Here is a 16,351-nt window from a genome sequence, read left to right as displayed (position 1 = left end):
CGTCTGTCGCTAGCTGGCCTGGCCTGGCTTGAGTGGGAAGGAATCTCGCCAGCCAGGCAGGCTACCAAGGGGCCAGGCCACCAGGAAAACTCCCGGTTGTCCCGACAGCCACCCCGCCACTGCATATACGGCTGGATCCGCGAATGGGCCGTGGCTACTTGGTATCTTATCTTACCAATGTTTTTGTATGGAATGTTGTCAATTGACGGAAGCAGTCACACTTAGCACCGGCGACAGTTCGCCAAGAAAGTGGGAGAGCTTTCTTTTCAGTGACAGTGAGGGCAGCCAATCACCGAGTAGTAGTTAAATGAGGTTGCCAGATAAACAACGGCAACCGATCGCCGTCAACTCATGCACTTGCATAAATAATGAGGTTGCCAGATGAGGTCAGAAACGACCCCAATAGGGAGGCATTCTAAACCCAACATGGTGACGTAGCGGTTTCAGAGAGCCTTTAGGAAGCTTCCGAGCCATCACAGACCCAAGCATTTTTAGTGGGGTTACACATCACACCACAGAACAAGAATTAATAACCCCTTCAACCTCTCCATGGCACCTTTAAGAAAACTGTGTTTAGTGGTGAATAAAGAAATTAATGATGAACTTTCTCAAAATCCACCTTCTTGGACGCTTGTTGGTAGAATCTCTGAACCCCTGGGATGATGCAGAAAAACTTCCATCCATCCATCATCCCTCCATCCGTCCCTCCATCCATCATCCCTCCATCTTCCCCCTCTTCTCCTGTTGAGGGTGGTGGGGGTGGAGCCTATCCCAGCAGCCTTCCCCCTGGACAGGTCACCAGTCCATGGCAGGGCCAACACATAGAGACAGACAACCATTGGCTCTCCCAGCCACGCCTACGGTCAATTTAGAGTCTGGATTAACCTGGTCCCTCTTGATGTCTTTGGACTGTGGAGGAAGCTGGAGAACCAGAGAGAACCCAGCAGGAACAGGGAGAACATGGAGACTCACCCAGAAAGACCCCGTGCTGCAGCCGGGGCTCCACCCACAACCTTCTTGCTGGGGGGCCACAGGGAGGACCACTGCACCCTCAGAAAAACTTGAAATAACAAAATCTCATCATCCTGCATGTTGCAGTCAAAACAGAAAGTGATGTTTCCATCAGGGATCTTATTGACACAAACGTTCGCAGAAAACGTGCAAATCATCCACATAAGAGTCGTGTCTAGCTCCAGGCAAGTGCTCCACGTCAGATCAGGCCACGCCCACGGACCATTTCTGGTCCAATTGTTAGCGCCGAGTCATCTTGAGTCACTCACAGAGGTACAGCTCCTCAAGTGGTAGCTGCTAAGCCCCACCCACTACCAGCCTGCCCTGATGAAAAGGAGGAAGTGGTGATGTGCTGAACACGCGTAAATGAATCCGCCAGGTTTTATATCTCTGATTAATGACCCCAACACTTGACAGCAGACTTGCTGGAGATAAAAACATTGTGACGTTTTATTAAATTTCCAAAGTTCAATGTACACATGACAAGACATTTAATTCTCCCGTAAAAAAAACACATCAGCGTTTCGTTTTCAAAAACCGAAATCCTGACAGTTCAAGTACGTTGTCATGTTGGTCTACGTGGACGCCTGAACACACAAAACCCAGATAAACAGTAAACAACAAATAAAAACACAAACGTGGAAATAATTGGTCATCATCAAATGTTATTGCTGAGGAACGTTTTTTTTCTTTAACATGCCAGCACATCACACTGGCCTGCTGGTCACCATGGCAACACCAATGTCAATAAAACGATCACTATCCTAAACAGCCAGAAAACACTGCGGCATTGACAGCCCATCCTGTGACGGGAGTCCGTGCAGCAGCAGGAAAGTCGCCGGCTTGTTCTCAGCAGGCACGACGGTGACGGGAGGTCAGCTAGCATGCTAACATTTGCAACTGGAGTGCTACCAAGACACAGAATATGTTTGGAACAAAAAATGCAAAAATCTTAGCTTGAAACGTAAAAGCTGAACTGAAATTAGCACTCAGGGTTAGTGTACGTGTCAGTGGCGTTCAGACTAAGCACGCCACCAATGTCATCAATCCCCACAAAATCATGACAGACAAATGTGCCACACAACAAGAAAAGCATGACGGCAACAAATATGTGATTCACACAAGCTGACAATGTTGTGAAAGACTTTGTGTGATTGAGCTGATCAGAACTCCCTTCAGGAAACACACATTTCAAAACTTGTTAGCTTGTCGTCATGGCAACAGACCCGACGACTTATGAATTTATGTTTTTATATCCAGACCACCATCAAGCGGTCATCATTTCAGCAACATTTTGATCCATTCATTACAATTAAATCAGTCAAACCAATGTTGATGATGTCAAGACCCAGACGCCATGTTGTCGTTGAGACTTCCCTGGATACGAGACAGCAAGATGGTTATGCAGACACAGTGATGATGCCAAAGAAATGGAGGATTGATGACTTATCAAGTGACAAAGGCACAAACACTCACACACAAACACACACGTCATGGCGGTCTGAGCACACTGGAGTCTTTGGTGTTGAGGAGGAGTTGGAGCCTCAGGACGTGACTGGCCGCCGTTTGTCATCTGACGAGGCACTTGGTAAACGGTTTTCAATGTGCTTATAAAGCCATGACAGTGAAACAATATTTGGAACGCTACATTTGGATCCTGCGCCAAAACTAAAAGTTTTAGGAAAAACAGGAATGAGGTCGGAATTTCCACATTGGGTTTCGTGAAAGCAGAGAAACCACAACTTCCTGTCAGCTCAAGCGCGGTTATAACTGATGGAAGGGTTCTGCTCAGCGCCACTCAACGGCAGCTGTCCTGGTGTTCAGGGGAAAATGTGGGGGAAGATTAGTGTGACGGGCAGCATCTCACATCAGAGCAGATGCTAACCCTAGCGGATGTGTGCGTAAACACGAGCTAACGGTGTCCTCTAATGCAGAAGGTTCCACCATGCGTGTTGCCTCTGATCACCTGGCTGGTCGACCATCTGCAGCACGCTGTCCCTCCCGTCTGTCTGCACTATCGCTCTCCGATTGAGACATTCGATGAGGCTTGACGTTCTAACCAAGATATCCCAGAATGTTTTCCAAGAAACAACAGCTCACACAAAACAGAGAACCCGCACTGCAGCGTTGCATGGTAACTCAGGTGAGTAGGTCTCAGTCACATAGTCAATATTTCATTAATATACTTCTAAAATAATTGGAGTAAATTGACCTGCGGGAGAGTCCAAACCCTGCTGGACTCATCACGGCTCCTCGCAGGACAGAAGAGGTTCCAGAGCCAGATGTTGAATGACCCTTGACCTTGTGAGTGCCGTGTCTGGACCATCTAGTCGGTGGTGCGGTCTGCTGCGGTTCAGTTGGTGCTCTTGAGCTCAAAGCGGCTGTAGACCTGCTTGGTCTTCATCTTGTTGTACTGGTTCACCAGGTCTAGCTTGCTGTGGCCCAGTGTCATCCGCTTCTGGTCCTGGCGATTCATCAGCACTGTCGGAGAGAGCGGTGGCGGTGGTGGTGGGCTCTGCTCGCTCTCAGGCTCCGGTTGAGATAGGTCCGGCCCCCCCCAGGGTGGGGTCCCGCGGGGAGACGGAGACCTTTGGATGCTGTAAGGGTCTTTGTCCTTGCTGGACGTAGACAGGAAGAGGTCTGACAGTTTGTTGAGGAACTGGTTGGAGGGCGTTCTGTTTTTGGGTGTCAGCTTGCTGTCAGTGATTGGGGGTGGCGTCAGGGTCTTGGGGGTGGTGGATGCCAGTCCGACACTGTGGTGCATTCCTGGTTTGTGGTCAAACAGCCCGCTTTGGAACTTGGAGGTGGGGCCAGTCATGTTCATCCTCATGATGTCCATGGGGTTGGTCTTGTTCCAGTCCAGCAGCCCACCGTAGACTGCCGACGGGCGCTCCTGAGCCATACAATGATTGGCTCCTCCGCTGGTGGAGGCTCGTCCAGATGCCAAGGGGTTCTGTGGCAGTGGGATTTGGCCTCCTCGCCTTTCGGGACTTATCCGGCATGCGTGGTTGGGCTCCTTCCTGTCCTGGCCTGGAGTGACCTTGTAGACTGTGTTGGAGGTCGGCCCAGGCGCCGCCTTCACGCTGGACACACTGTTACTGGATTGGCTGCTGGAGTTCTCAGAGCACACCCTCGGCCGGCAGCTGGAGGAGGAGACAGGGAGACAGCACTCAAACTCTCTTCACTGCAGATCAGGCATCTCTGATGGTGAAGCTGAAGAGCAACAACACAAATGCTGTCTGGTTACCTGTCGGAGAGTAAATCCACCTTCATGAGAGGGCCGGGACCCCCCCCCATCGCAGTTTGGTACAGGGGGTAGTACGGCACCCCCTCTTCCTCCGCAGCATCGAAGCGCTCGATGATGTGTGAGTCAGCGTACAAACACCGGAACTCTCGGTCGAAGCTGTCAGTGATGCGTCCTGAGAAGTGCATCACCATGTTGCTGTGCACTTGCGCCGACAACCAGGTGAAGCTGGGGGGGGCACCAAAGGTGTTAGAGACTCGGAGGCACGTTTGTTCTGTCACGCTACTGAAGTTTGAGGTGCATGTCTTGTAACATTGCCAACATGCTAATTAGCTGTAAAATACTCAATTCATTGGATTTCACATGTTGATAGAAGAAGAACGACCAAAGGGTAACAAATAAGTCATCATCGACACCTCAGATGTGTGTTTACTGTTGTTCAACACAGTCCTGCACAATGACACGCTGTCACGGCAACCTGCAACAGCAACCATCATGTCGTCACTGAGGTAGCTTCCTGTATCGCTCTCTCTGGCCTCTCAGATGGGACACTGAGTTTCACCCTGCAGGTGAAGGTGAGCGAGGAAGCAGCTTGTAAAAGAACAAAAGAATCACATTGAATATTTAACAAAGTAAATCGCATTCAGTGGCTGAGCGACTACAGGAGCTTTGGTGTCGGTGACACCAGGATGTAAAAGACGCTCCTGGTATAAAGCGGCTGGGGACAAACGCTCAGATCGCCTGAAGATTTCTACAGAATTCCGTGGCCAACAGTCTTTATAAACTAACTTCAAAATGTAGTCAGGTGGACGGAGAAACCCTGAATGAGGGAACCAGGAGTCGGAGAACTGGTGGCTGCTGACCAGGTGAGCTTCAGACTCGGCTGCCATAGCAACTGATTTAGCCTGAGCTTCCTCTGTTGAAGGGTTAGTCCTCTTCTTCAGGTCTGCATGGCCCCCCTTCCTGGAACAGAGCCGGACTGTCTACCACTTACAAGTATAAAAAAAGGACCCGACAGTCACGTTCACGAGTGTGAGACACCACATCGTCTCATTTGATGGATGCAGATGATGGCGAGCGTTTCCACTTGTCAGAGTGAATCTGTGCCTCGATGTGTGCGGAGGCTGAACCAGCTTTTCCCTGTGTTTCATAACAGCGTCGTTGATAGGAATCACATGACACTTGCAGACCCCGCCCTTCATTCCACACCTCAACCTGCGTGCCTGATCTGACACAGACGAGTCGACACACCCTGAGATCCTCCGTCAGCAACAACAGGAAATGAAAACCGGGCATGTTTGGTGCGGCGATGGCAAGATCAGAGGGAAGAGAGGAGGAGGAGCCTCAGACCGCGGCAAACCAGGCACCCACCAGCTCGTCCTGGTCAGACGTCTGGAGTCCACGCTTGCCCGTTCCCGTGCTCACAACACTGAAAACGTGTCAAGTGACTCAATGGAGCTTCTTCAGCACGGCGAGTCACAGAGGGGCGTGAGTTCTGATCTGCCATACGGACGTGATGTGTTCTTTAAAAACATGCAGGGCACCAACGTTCCACATTTGTGACTGAAATACACACGAGGGGACAAAAGAGAACGGACGTGTGCGAGTGACGAGTGAACAGCGTTCAGAGCAGTTGAGCAGGGGGCAACACCTCCTCCGTTCATGCTCAGAAACCCACGAGATGAGGATCGACATCCAACGCCTGCTGTGACCTCAGTGACCACCTTCATTAAAACGCTCGCCCGTCCCCAAGGACACGTGCATGACCACGACATCCAGAGTCTAGGAAGGGTTGATACACATGTATGTAGATATATGCATATACATACACATATATGGAGATATGTATGTATATTGCAGATTCACAGTCATCAAGTTAATATCTTGACACAGATATGACCAGCGACGTGACTGGTCCTGGTCCTGGTCCTGGTCCTGGTCACGTCTCCTGCTCTGTGTTTCTAAACACAAACTCTGCTGCACTACATTTCACAGCTGTTTGTGAACCAAAGTGACCATGTGACAGAGGACATGTTTACAACTCTGGAAACAAAGACAGCAGGAAGGGATAAGATGATTATCAACACACACACACACACACACACACACACACACACACACACACACACACACACACACACACACACTCCATTCAGGAACCTGCTGGTTTTTAAGTTCTTAGTTTCCTTTTATCAAGTTACAATTACATCGGTGAAATGTGTGTGGAATTCTGGAGACGCTGTGATGATGTCATGACAGCGATCTGCAACCAGACAGTGAGACGGTTGTGAGGCCGATGCAGTCTCACTGTCCACCAGCAAGGATGAAGTTTCCTGATTCTGAGCGAGCCGTTGCTGGTGCGGACCCGTACATTTACAACGCCGCACGTGTTACCTTAACAGTGTCAGTTCCTCCAGCCCAGCCGGCGAGGACCCAACTGGCGGCGCAGGGTCTCATTGCAGCTGCTGGAGGGGGAACGAGTCCTCCGTTTGTGGTTTTTATGGTTTCCAGACGAGCAACGCTGAGTTATGAAAGTGTGAAAGGAGGCGGTCGACTGAAGGGTTACTGGTGACAGCTTCTTGTCATCAGTGGCTCCGAGCGCCGCTCTAATTACAGCCAGGTATTCTCATCGCAGTCTCTTCGCTGCACTCCTCCTCTCACACATTTGCAAACTCATTAAGCGTCGCAGCTCAGATGCTTCCTGCTGCACATCGTCTTCCTGCTGCATGCAAAGTGTGAGTGTCGTTGGAGTTCCTGGACGTGTCCTCGCAGCGAGCAACAGCTTTGGACTGCGACCAGACTCGCTCAGTGCCAGTGACTACGAGAACTCCCGGCCACCTTTGACAGTTGCTCCCCACAGAGGCTCATCCCTGCTCTGAGATCAGCAGTGACCTCGTCTCTGACAGACGCCGGCCGCTCACAGCAAAGCAGCTCCAGCGGGACAGGAAGAGTTGTACGCTCAGACACACCCTCGCCCACAGCTGGAGGGGGGGCGGCTGCTCCACAAGATGTGACTGATCTGATAAAGACTACAGATCGAAGTGATGCTAAAATAACAACATCATAACGCTGATGGTGTGTGTGTGTGTGTGTGTGTGTGTGTGTGTGTGTCTCTCACTTGTACGACCCGGCGATGACCTCCTCACAGTCAATGATCATAAACTTCTCCAGGACCTGACCGCTGAATTTCTTACCACTCTTTGTGCAGTATGTGTCTCCACACACGCTGCGAACACGCATGTTCTGCACACAGACACACACACACACACACACACACAGTAGAATGAAATGTACAGAACTCAACATTCAATGATGCAGAACTCACTTGCACCAACATGGCCTTTGCTCATGATCAGCTGCTTCATGTCCAGTGAGCTACTTGTACTTCCCATTAACTTGTTACCATGGAGACACAGGACTTTAAATGGACATCAGTAATGATTCAGTCAGTTTTAACAACTCTGCATGAGAAAGCAGAAGCCCAGGAAACACCTGGGCCTCGCGCCTCGTTCACACTGGTGCACGACCTCATCAACCTGGCAGCTCAGTCACTGCTCACCTGGCAGCAGTGAGAGGCGTTTTCAGGACACGCCAAGTCTCTCAGGAAAACACACCAGAAAATCAAATGGAAGCTGGCGGGTGCTCAGGGAGACTTGGAGCTCCACCCACCTCCACCTGCAGCCTCCTCCTGTCAGTGTTCAGTCGTGCATTACTAATATTGATTCAGACCAATCACATCACACATTGAGAATGCTCCCAATGCCTGGGGTCATGAGCGCACAACACACACACACACACACACACACACACACACACACACACACACACACACACACACACACACACACACACACACACACACACACACACCACAGAACCTTTCAATGCTCCTCTGAAACACCCTGTGTGCCATGTGACAGTTCTGAATGGGAGCACAGTTTTGGACATGCCAGGCTGATGTTACCCGTCATGAACAGGCCACCTGGACCCGGTCCAGACGGCGATGACGGCGCATCCCAGGTTTTCCGTTCTTCCGGGCTGCCAAAGACAAGTGAGCATCCTTCTCGCTTCCTACAGACTTTTCGTTAATTAGGTCTAAATTCTTGCTTGTGTTGTACGTCGCTTTGGACAAAAGCGTCTGCTAAATGAAATTGTAGAATTGTAGAATTGTAGGATTGTAGGATTGTAGAATTGTAGGATTGTAGAATTGTAGAGTTGTAGAATTGTAGGATTGTAGAATTGTAGAATTGTAGAATTGTAGGATTGTAGGATTGTAGGATTGTAGAATTGTAGGATTGTAGGATTGTAGAATTGTAGGATTGTAGAATTGTAGAGTTGTAGAATTGTAGGATTGTAGAATTGTAGGATTGTAGAATTGTAGGATTGTAGGATTGTAGGATTGTAGGATTGTAGGATTGTAGAATTGTAGGATTGTAGGATTGTAGAATTGTAGGATTGTAGAATTGTAGGATTGTAGGATTGTAGGATTGTAGGATTGTAGGATTGTAGGATTGTAGAATTGTAGGATTGTAGGATTGTAGGATTGTAGGATTGTAGGATTGTAGAATTGTAGGATTGTAGGATTGTAGGATTGTAGAATTGTAGGATTGTAGAATTCTCATGTCGCAAAATTACATCCCCATCACACCGACTAAGACTAATTCCTGGGAGCATCTCCTCAACAGCTCCATCAGTAACGGCCGTTCTATTCTGTGACATCGCCACCGCGCCAGCTTTGCTGTTCTTTACAAACTAAACAGATGTGGGACCTCGACGACGGTCAAACTCAGTCCTGGGGGGTGCACGTCTATATTTCGTCTTAGTTCTTCCTCCTGAGACACCAGACGGCGGCGTCTAACCTGAGCACCAGAAACTCTCAAGCGACCAAATGTGACTTACGCTCAGATGGGAGCTCTGAATGTCGAGTGCTGCCAGCATGTCCATGAAGCTCTCCAGGTTCTTCTCGTCCAGGAGGATGTAGACGGGAACGCGGCGCTTGTTGGACGCCTCCATCAAGTCACACAGCAGGTCCACGTCTGTGAACACGTCCATCACCAGGGCGATGACCTGCAGCCACAGGGCAGACGGACATGTTAGCGTCAACAACCATCAGCTGGATGTCCCCCACGTTGGGGCAAAGACACACGAGAAGAAGTCTGCTGCAGACATGAGGCTCCGCCCACATCATGGAGGACTTTCAGGGATGAGGGAGGTTTTAGCTAACAAGCTAATATGCAGCTGAAATGTCCCGAATCGGGATTTCTTGTCAACCAACAAGCTAACACTAGTAGTGTGTGTGTGTGTGTGTGTGTGTGTGTGTGTGTGTGATTAACTACAAAGTGAAATCTGTTTCTTCAGCTTCAGACAGACATTTTTAATCTGGTCGTGTTTGAGCCCTCAGGTGGGTGTGGTCATGGAGGTCGACACCGGCCGTTGGTATTTGGTGTGTTGGGATTTCAGGACTTTGCCAACGCCGTTCATGTTACACTTAAAAACACTGACAACAGACACGTCCACGGCTGCAAGCCACGCCGCAGGCTACCACTATGGCAGCAGGAACTGGTTTGGAAGGGAAATATGTAGACGTGTGTGAGCGTGCGTCTGTGTTTGTGTGTGAGTGTGCGTCTGTGTGTGTGTGTGTGAGTGTGTGAGCGTGCGTCTGTGTGTGTGTGTGAGTGTGTGAGCGTGCGTCTGTGTGTGTTTGTGAGTGTGTGAGCGTGCGTCTGTGTGTGTTTGTGAGTGTGTGAGCGTGCGTCTGTGTGTGTTTGTGAGTGTGTGAGCGTGCATCTGTGTGTGTGTGAGCGTGCGTCTGTGTTTGTGTGTGAGTGTGTGAGCGTGCGTCTGTGTGTGTTTGTGAGTGTGTGAGCGTGCGTCTGTGTGTGTTTGTGTGTGTGTGAGCGTGCGTCTGTGTTTGTGTGTGAGTGTGTGAGCGTGCGTCTGTGTGTGTGTGTGTGTGTGAGCGTGCGTCTGTGTGTGTTTGTGAGTGTGTGAGCGTGCGTCTGTGTGTGTTTGTGAGTGTGTGAGCGTGCATCTGTGTGTGTGTGAGCGTGCGTCTGTGTGTGTGTGTAAGCGTGCGTCTGTGTTTGTGTGTGAGTGTGTGAGCGTGCGTCTGTGTTTGTGTGTGAGTGTGTGAGCGTGCGTCTGTGTGTGTTTATGTGTGTGTGAGCATGCGTGCGTCTGTGTGTTTGTGTGTGTGTGAGCATGCGTGCGTCTGTGTGTTTGTGTGTGTGTGAGCATGCGTGCGTCTGTGTGTGTTTGTGTGTGTGTGTGAGCATGCGTGCGTCTGTGTGTTTGTGTGTGTGTGAGCATGCGTGCGTCTGTGTGTGTTTGTGTGTGTGTGAGCATGCGTGCGTCTGTGTGTGTTTGTGTGTGTGTGAGCATGCCTGTGTGTGAGACAGCGTGAGTTATGCAACATTACACACATTCAAATGTCCGTGCCCACAAAAATGACAATGACTCACGATGTCATTGTCATGTCATTTCCCCATGTCGCCGTTTGCTGATGACTCTTTTCCAATTATGTAACATCATAAAACAACAAAACTTTTAATTCAGTCCTCTGTGTCTTGTTATTATTAGTGGTAAAACAATAAGGAGAGGAAACGATGCCTCAGAACAGCGTGATGTTAGCTAGTCGCTATCAACTATTTGTTGTCAATGTCAGAAGAGTCGGACAGCAACAATATACATTTGTGAGTTGATGTTAGCTAGCTTACTTAGCCTCCTAGCTTGTCTGGTGCCTGTTCATTAGCTTGGGCTAAGCTAGCTTACTTAGCCTCCTAGCTTGTCTGGTGCCTGTTCATTAGCTTGGGCTAAGCTAGCTAACTTAGCCTCCTAGCATGTCCGGTACCTGTTGATTAGCCCCCATTAATTAATGTCACTTGTGTTACAAGAAATTGAACATGATGAGACGCAAAAGTTACCAAATTATACAACATTTGATCACAGCTGTTAAACATGATCATGTTAAGCCAGCTGGGGCATGTTGGAGTCACTCCGAGAGAAACAGAAAACCTGGAGAACCCGGGTCTCTGTGCCAACTGTCCCCGCTCTCCCCTAACGTCGCTTCAACGACAGCAGCCGGATGTAAACGCGAGTACTTCGACACCTAAAGTATTTGTACTTTTTAAGGATCAGAACTAATCGTTACACTTGCAGGCCTGACACACTGAACCAGTTCGGGTCCACACCTTCTTGGCCTTGTTGATCAGGGACCGGATCAGGTCTTTAACGTTGTGGGACTTGTCCCTCTGGAAGTAGATCTGCGTCTCTGACGGGCCGTATCTCGCCGGGGAGTCCGGCCAGCCGAGCTCCAGGATCGGCGGCTCCTCGTCGGACATCATGGGGAAGTAGGTTCCGGAGGTGAGCTCCGACACCGCGTCCGGGTCTCCGCAGTCGCGGTCGCCGGCGCCGTTGCTTTCCGGACCGCAGGTCTTGGCCGCATGCCGGCTGATGTAGCGGATCTCCTGCGGGGACAAGAAGCTGAGCTCCCGCTCGTCGCTCAGCACCCGCCGGTACTCCTTCTCCCCGAGCTCCAGCAGCGCGTCCGTGGCCAGGCGCGCCGCCTCGTTGTGGCTCAGCTCCAGCGTCGACACCTGCCGCCACGGGTTCTTCACCTCCTCCAGCCGCGAGGCTAGCTTGCCCAGCGGCTTCCTGGCAGCGGGAGCTGGCCTCAGGCCCTCCGAGCTAAGCATGGATCCCCGGGGCCACTCGGCGGGTCAGAACCACTAAACGAGCCTCGGAGGAGTCCGGTAACTGACGCGGATTAATGAAATTACTTCCGCCAGCAGAGGGACATCCTCTCGGGAATCAGCACCGGCGACTCAAGCGGGACGAACCCGCACAAAAAGAACACGCAAAAAGTTCCGTTTGGTTCGCGAAATGGGCCTCGCTCCTCTGGTTCCCGGGCAGGTCACTAATCCGGATCTCAGGAGCCTCCAACCGGGCGACACCCCCCCCCACAGAGTGTTTGCGTTCACCTGTTGCTCCACGGCTCCTCTGATTGGTCTGCAACACACAGGCTCCCCCCACACGGTTGTCAAGCCAACAAGAACAAAACACACCTGAAACTTCCCCTTTTAATTTTCAAAAGAAGAGCCCACGACAGGAGGCGCTGCACGGAGGTCCAACAGGACGAGGACAGACTCAAAGCCATCATCTGGATATTAAAGGTGGTTCGTCATTTCTGCCAGTGCCGTCTCTGTGCGGGGATGGACTCTCAAACAGAGCTGAACGTCCTCGAATCAACTCTTGTTACGCAGGAAGTCACACAGCTGATGAGCAACTGCTCTCTCCAGGACTTTAGAGAGAGGGACATCGGTCTGTAGTGGGCCAGAACCAGCGGTCCAATGACAGCTGCTGAAGGGACTGTGGTACAGTTCCTGTTAAAAGTTATGTAGTAATGGTCTGACAGAAGAGGACTGTGAGAGAGAACTTTGAAATTCTCAGTTTCAAAATCATAAGGCAGGACAAGGTCGGGGTGTGGCTAAGACAGTGGGAGGGCTTCTTAATTCTGGGAAGCTGATTGAGTCGAACATGAAGTAAACGTGGAGCGAAGGCTGTCCTTTTCTCCAGGAAGATGGAGGTCAGCGAGGGCTTCTGAGCAGGTCGTCCCTGGGAGGGAGGGAGACTACAACAAAGGAAACTTGCTCAAGGACACCTGGGGAAGTGGGGATCAAACCAGCCACCCTTGAGCTGCGAGACAGCCTCTCAACCTCTGAGCCACGCCACCGCCCCTTTGAACACGGCTGTGTTTATACGTTGCAGACTGGCGGATGGTCATGTGATGTCACTTATTTACCTCCATTTTGTGAAAAGAGGACTCATCGCACCATTTAAAAGTTTAAGGAGAGAAATAAATTCAGTTGACGTCAAGTTCGGGACACGCCCCCGGTCGCCTCTTTCTAATGAACCAATACAATATCCAAGCAAGGAAATCATCTGTTGCCATGACAACCTGAGACCGCCACTCAGACGGGACAATGGTGCGGATGTGCAGCTTCTCAGACCTCTTTGTGTTGGCTAATTTTAGCTTCTCTATTGTATCAGGGGGCGTGGCTAGAGTGGCCATCCTGCTTCACAGCGTTATTCCAGAGGACCTTTGACCTTCAGCCACCACACGACAGGAACATCAGCTGCAACTGCAGTTCCACACTGAAGAGACTGAAGCCGTTTGCAACAGGAGGAAAGAGGCTCTTTCCGCCAGGCCTGCTGAGGGAAAGTTGATGACAAACATCCTGCAGCGCCCCTGTCACATGACCAGCCTGTCATCGCTGGATGGCGCCACAATGCAACATGGAGGGACAGATGCTAGGAAACACCACTAAAACTAAGCCGTTAAAACACTGCCTTAACCTTTCTTAAAACAAACAAAGGAGCTGGCTGGAATGGAGCTGTAGTGGTTAAACAGGAAATGATGTCAGCGTGAGCTTCAGCTAACGTTAGCACGCCTCGCTACGGGTCAGTGCTCACTGTCCTCGACCACACCAGCTGAAGCTTTGGCTTCATCTTGACAAAACAACCACTGATTAAAAGATGCTCCAAATGTACATTCACAGTAGTAGTAGTAGTAGTAGTAGTAGTACTACTACTACTACAGAAGCAGTACTCCTCCTTTCCAGAGGAGAATACACAGACTCTTGTTCTCCAGGAACGAATAAACACAAATGATCCTTCAAAAAACGAGGGTGGACCGAAACTGCTTGACTCCAGCAGGACCACCTGCACTCCTGCACCAGGTTTAGCAGACAGCTCATGTCCGACCGTGGTCCTCGTCCACGGTCCCCGTCCACGGTCCCCGTCCGTGGTCCCCGTCCATGGTCCTCGTCCACGGTCCCCGTCCACGGTCCCCGTCCATGGTCCCTGTCCGACACACAATAAAAATGATCATTTAAACTCTTCATAAGCACATTGGAACCGGTACGGAGGACTGGGAACGTCTCCCAGCAGATGGCGGCACCAGAAAGAAGAAAACAATAAAAGTCCTGTAACGGCAGGACTGCAAGGGCAGCAGGTTGGCGGGGTTCTGGTCCGACTCATCAGAGGGGGAACCATCCCGTCTGCTGCCCAGGTCTTCATCCTCCCGGGGACCAGAGCTGGCACCGCCGGTACAACTGTAGCAGCGAGGACATTTCACTCCGCGTGGTCACGTAAACCCTGCTCACGCCTTCGCGTGTGTTTGCTGAGCTGAGTGTGGGAATCAGTTCAGTTCTGCTGACACCCATCGGAACTGCTGGCGGAGTTGGGGTGGTGGTGATGTTCTGTGTTTATCTCATGACAAGCGGAAGCTCCGTGTGTCAGGACAGAGGAGCAGGTGGAGGCTGGTTGGTGTCAATGAGCAGGAGGGAAACCGGTTTGTTCTTTACACAAGAAAACGGAAGGCGCTCACGGCCCAAAGGTCCTGTCAGTGTGAGCCGACAGGGCGACGTGCTGGCGCTCACGCCTGCTGACGGCACCTCTGTGTGAACGAGTGTTGGTGCAGCACCACTCTCGTTGTTGAAGGATCTCGTGCGGTCTGCCGAGGTCGGTGGAGGGGGCGGTCCCTCTGGCTGCAGGGTGAGATCATAAACTGATGCAGTCCACGCCAAAATGATGTAGGAAGGAATAACTGATCAGCAAGCAGTCAGAAAGCGCGAGAGCCACCGGGCTCCTTTGCCGCCTTCACCACCAACCAATAAGAAGCCAGAACCAAGAGCACTCAAAATGTCAGGTACTGAAGCTTTAACCTTCAGCCTCATCTTCATTCTTCAGGCTGAGTTGCATCATGGGAGTTTTTGCTTGTCCACATAAATGAGGTGGCTCATTTACTGACTGATTCAGGTTCCCGGCCCAGGGACCGACCAGGGTTCTTGGCCTTCCTCCTGAAGGTTGTTGGAGGTTCCATCTCACTTTTGTGGTGACCTGACCGTTCACTATTTCTCCTGAGTGATCAGAGTTGCTTGTTTCTGGGCAATAATTCTGAGTTTTTCAGCACTTTTTTATGGATTCCTTCAAAGTTCCAACTGCTTCACACCTTCAGCTGCAGGGGCCTTGCAAACCTGTCAGCATGGTTTTGATCCCCTCCAGACTCATTTTCAAAAATATTCAGATTATATTTAAACAAAAGATGGGAATGGAGAAGAATTGTAGAATTTTCAGCTCTTTAATCTGCTGTTCAAGTCTGTTTGCCTGCCAGTGTAGGTGGGCGCTGTCCTGAGGGTGGAGCACAATGACACTGTCACATGATGGCTTTTGCGTCTCTGATGAAGCGGCGTGGGCGGTGAAGGTCAAGCTGTGAGAGACGCTTGTTCCAAACCAAAGGTTGGAACTTGAACCAAGCCAACAGAAGCATCTTTGTTGAGACGCTGACAGCATTAAACATTCACTGTGTGGCAGAAGATAAAAGTTCCGCTGTGTCCTGGCTCCTCCCCGGCCAGAAGCACCCGAACCGCTGAAGCAGGACTGGCGTCAGAGCGGCTCCGGCTCCGTCATCAATCGATTATCAATCTGTAATTGGTGAAGTCACAAAATGGATTGTTATCGTGTGATCAGTTCATTTTGTGGCACGTTCCTTGTCAGATGACCATCAAAGCAACTGCGACACACAAACTAGCAGGTACTTGTCATGCCGCCCCCCCCCCAGCTGAACACGTAAATCCATTTGTGTATTTGTGTGTTACAGACAGATGGATGGTCATGTGATGTCACCTATTTACCTCCATTTTATGAAAACATGAACTATAGCACCATTCAAAAGTTTAAGGAGGGCAAATAAATTCAGTCACTGAGGGTTGACCGATAAATGAAACATGCTTTTATTGTGAAAGGCACATCTACTCGCCCCCAGTCATAATATCTAATTCCTATAAACTTGTGACTCAAAGCAAAATGGCAACATGCTAGCAGCATGTATGAGAAGGAGCCGACCAGTGTCAGGGGATCTCAGCATCTGAGGTCGTACCTCAGGTGTCCAAAAACCCAAAATGCTAAATTAGCATTAGCATGCTAAAGAGCAGGAAGTGGCGTCATGCTGTGCTCTACTGGGCTCTACTGGGCTCTACCCTCAGAGCGGGTGACTGGTTATCCTGAGGGCCTTGTTAGTCCAAGTTCTTGGTACCT

General features: G+C 50.5%; 1 protein-coding gene across 1 annotated transcript; it reads right to left on the bottom strand.

Annotated features, from left to right (window-relative positions):
• Positions 1 to 1,433: 1,433 nt before the first annotated feature.
• On the bottom strand, positions 1,434 to 12,255 carry sack1c (scaffolding CK1 anchoring protein C). The gene is made up of 5 exons (XM_086200472.1): positions 11,446 to 12,255; positions 9,155 to 9,322; positions 7,374 to 7,498; positions 4,259 to 4,483; positions 1,434 to 4,154 (listed from the first exon to the last, which is right to left on the bottom strand). The coding sequence occupies exons 1-5, from the start codon at positions 11,947 to 11,949 to the stop codon at positions 3,365 to 3,367; spliced, it is 1,812 nt and encodes a 603-aa protein (XP_086056598.1). The 5' UTR covers positions 11,950 to 12,255; the 3' UTR covers positions 1,434 to 3,364.
• Between the last annotated feature and the right edge of the window lie 4,096 nt (positions 12,256 to 16,351).

This window comes from Aulostomus chinensis, chromosome 3 (assembly GCF_037954235.1).
Source record: "Aulostomus chinensis isolate RoL2024-O1b breed Wild chromosome 3, RoL_Achi_v1.0, whole genome shotgun sequence".
Lineage (NCBI taxonomy): Eukaryota > Metazoa > Chordata > Actinopteri > Syngnathiformes > Aulostomidae > Aulostomus > Aulostomus chinensis.
This window is presented reverse-complemented; position numbering and strand designations above follow the sequence as displayed.

Excerpts from the sequence above, each read along its gene's own strand:
- sack1c (XM_086200472.1), bottom strand. The coding sequence starts at position 11,949 with ATGCTTAGCTCGGAGGGCCTGAGGCCAGCTCCCGCTGCCAGGAAGCCG. Across the intron at positions 9,323-11,445 it reads TGATCAACAAGGCCAAGAAG|GTCATCGCCCTGGTGATGGA; the intron begins GTGTGGACCCGA and ends CTGTGGCTGCAG. Across the intron at positions 4,155-4,258 it reads GTGGATTTACTCTCCGACAG|CTGCCGGCCGAGGGTGTGCT; the intron begins GTAACCAGACAG and ends CTCCTCCTCCAG.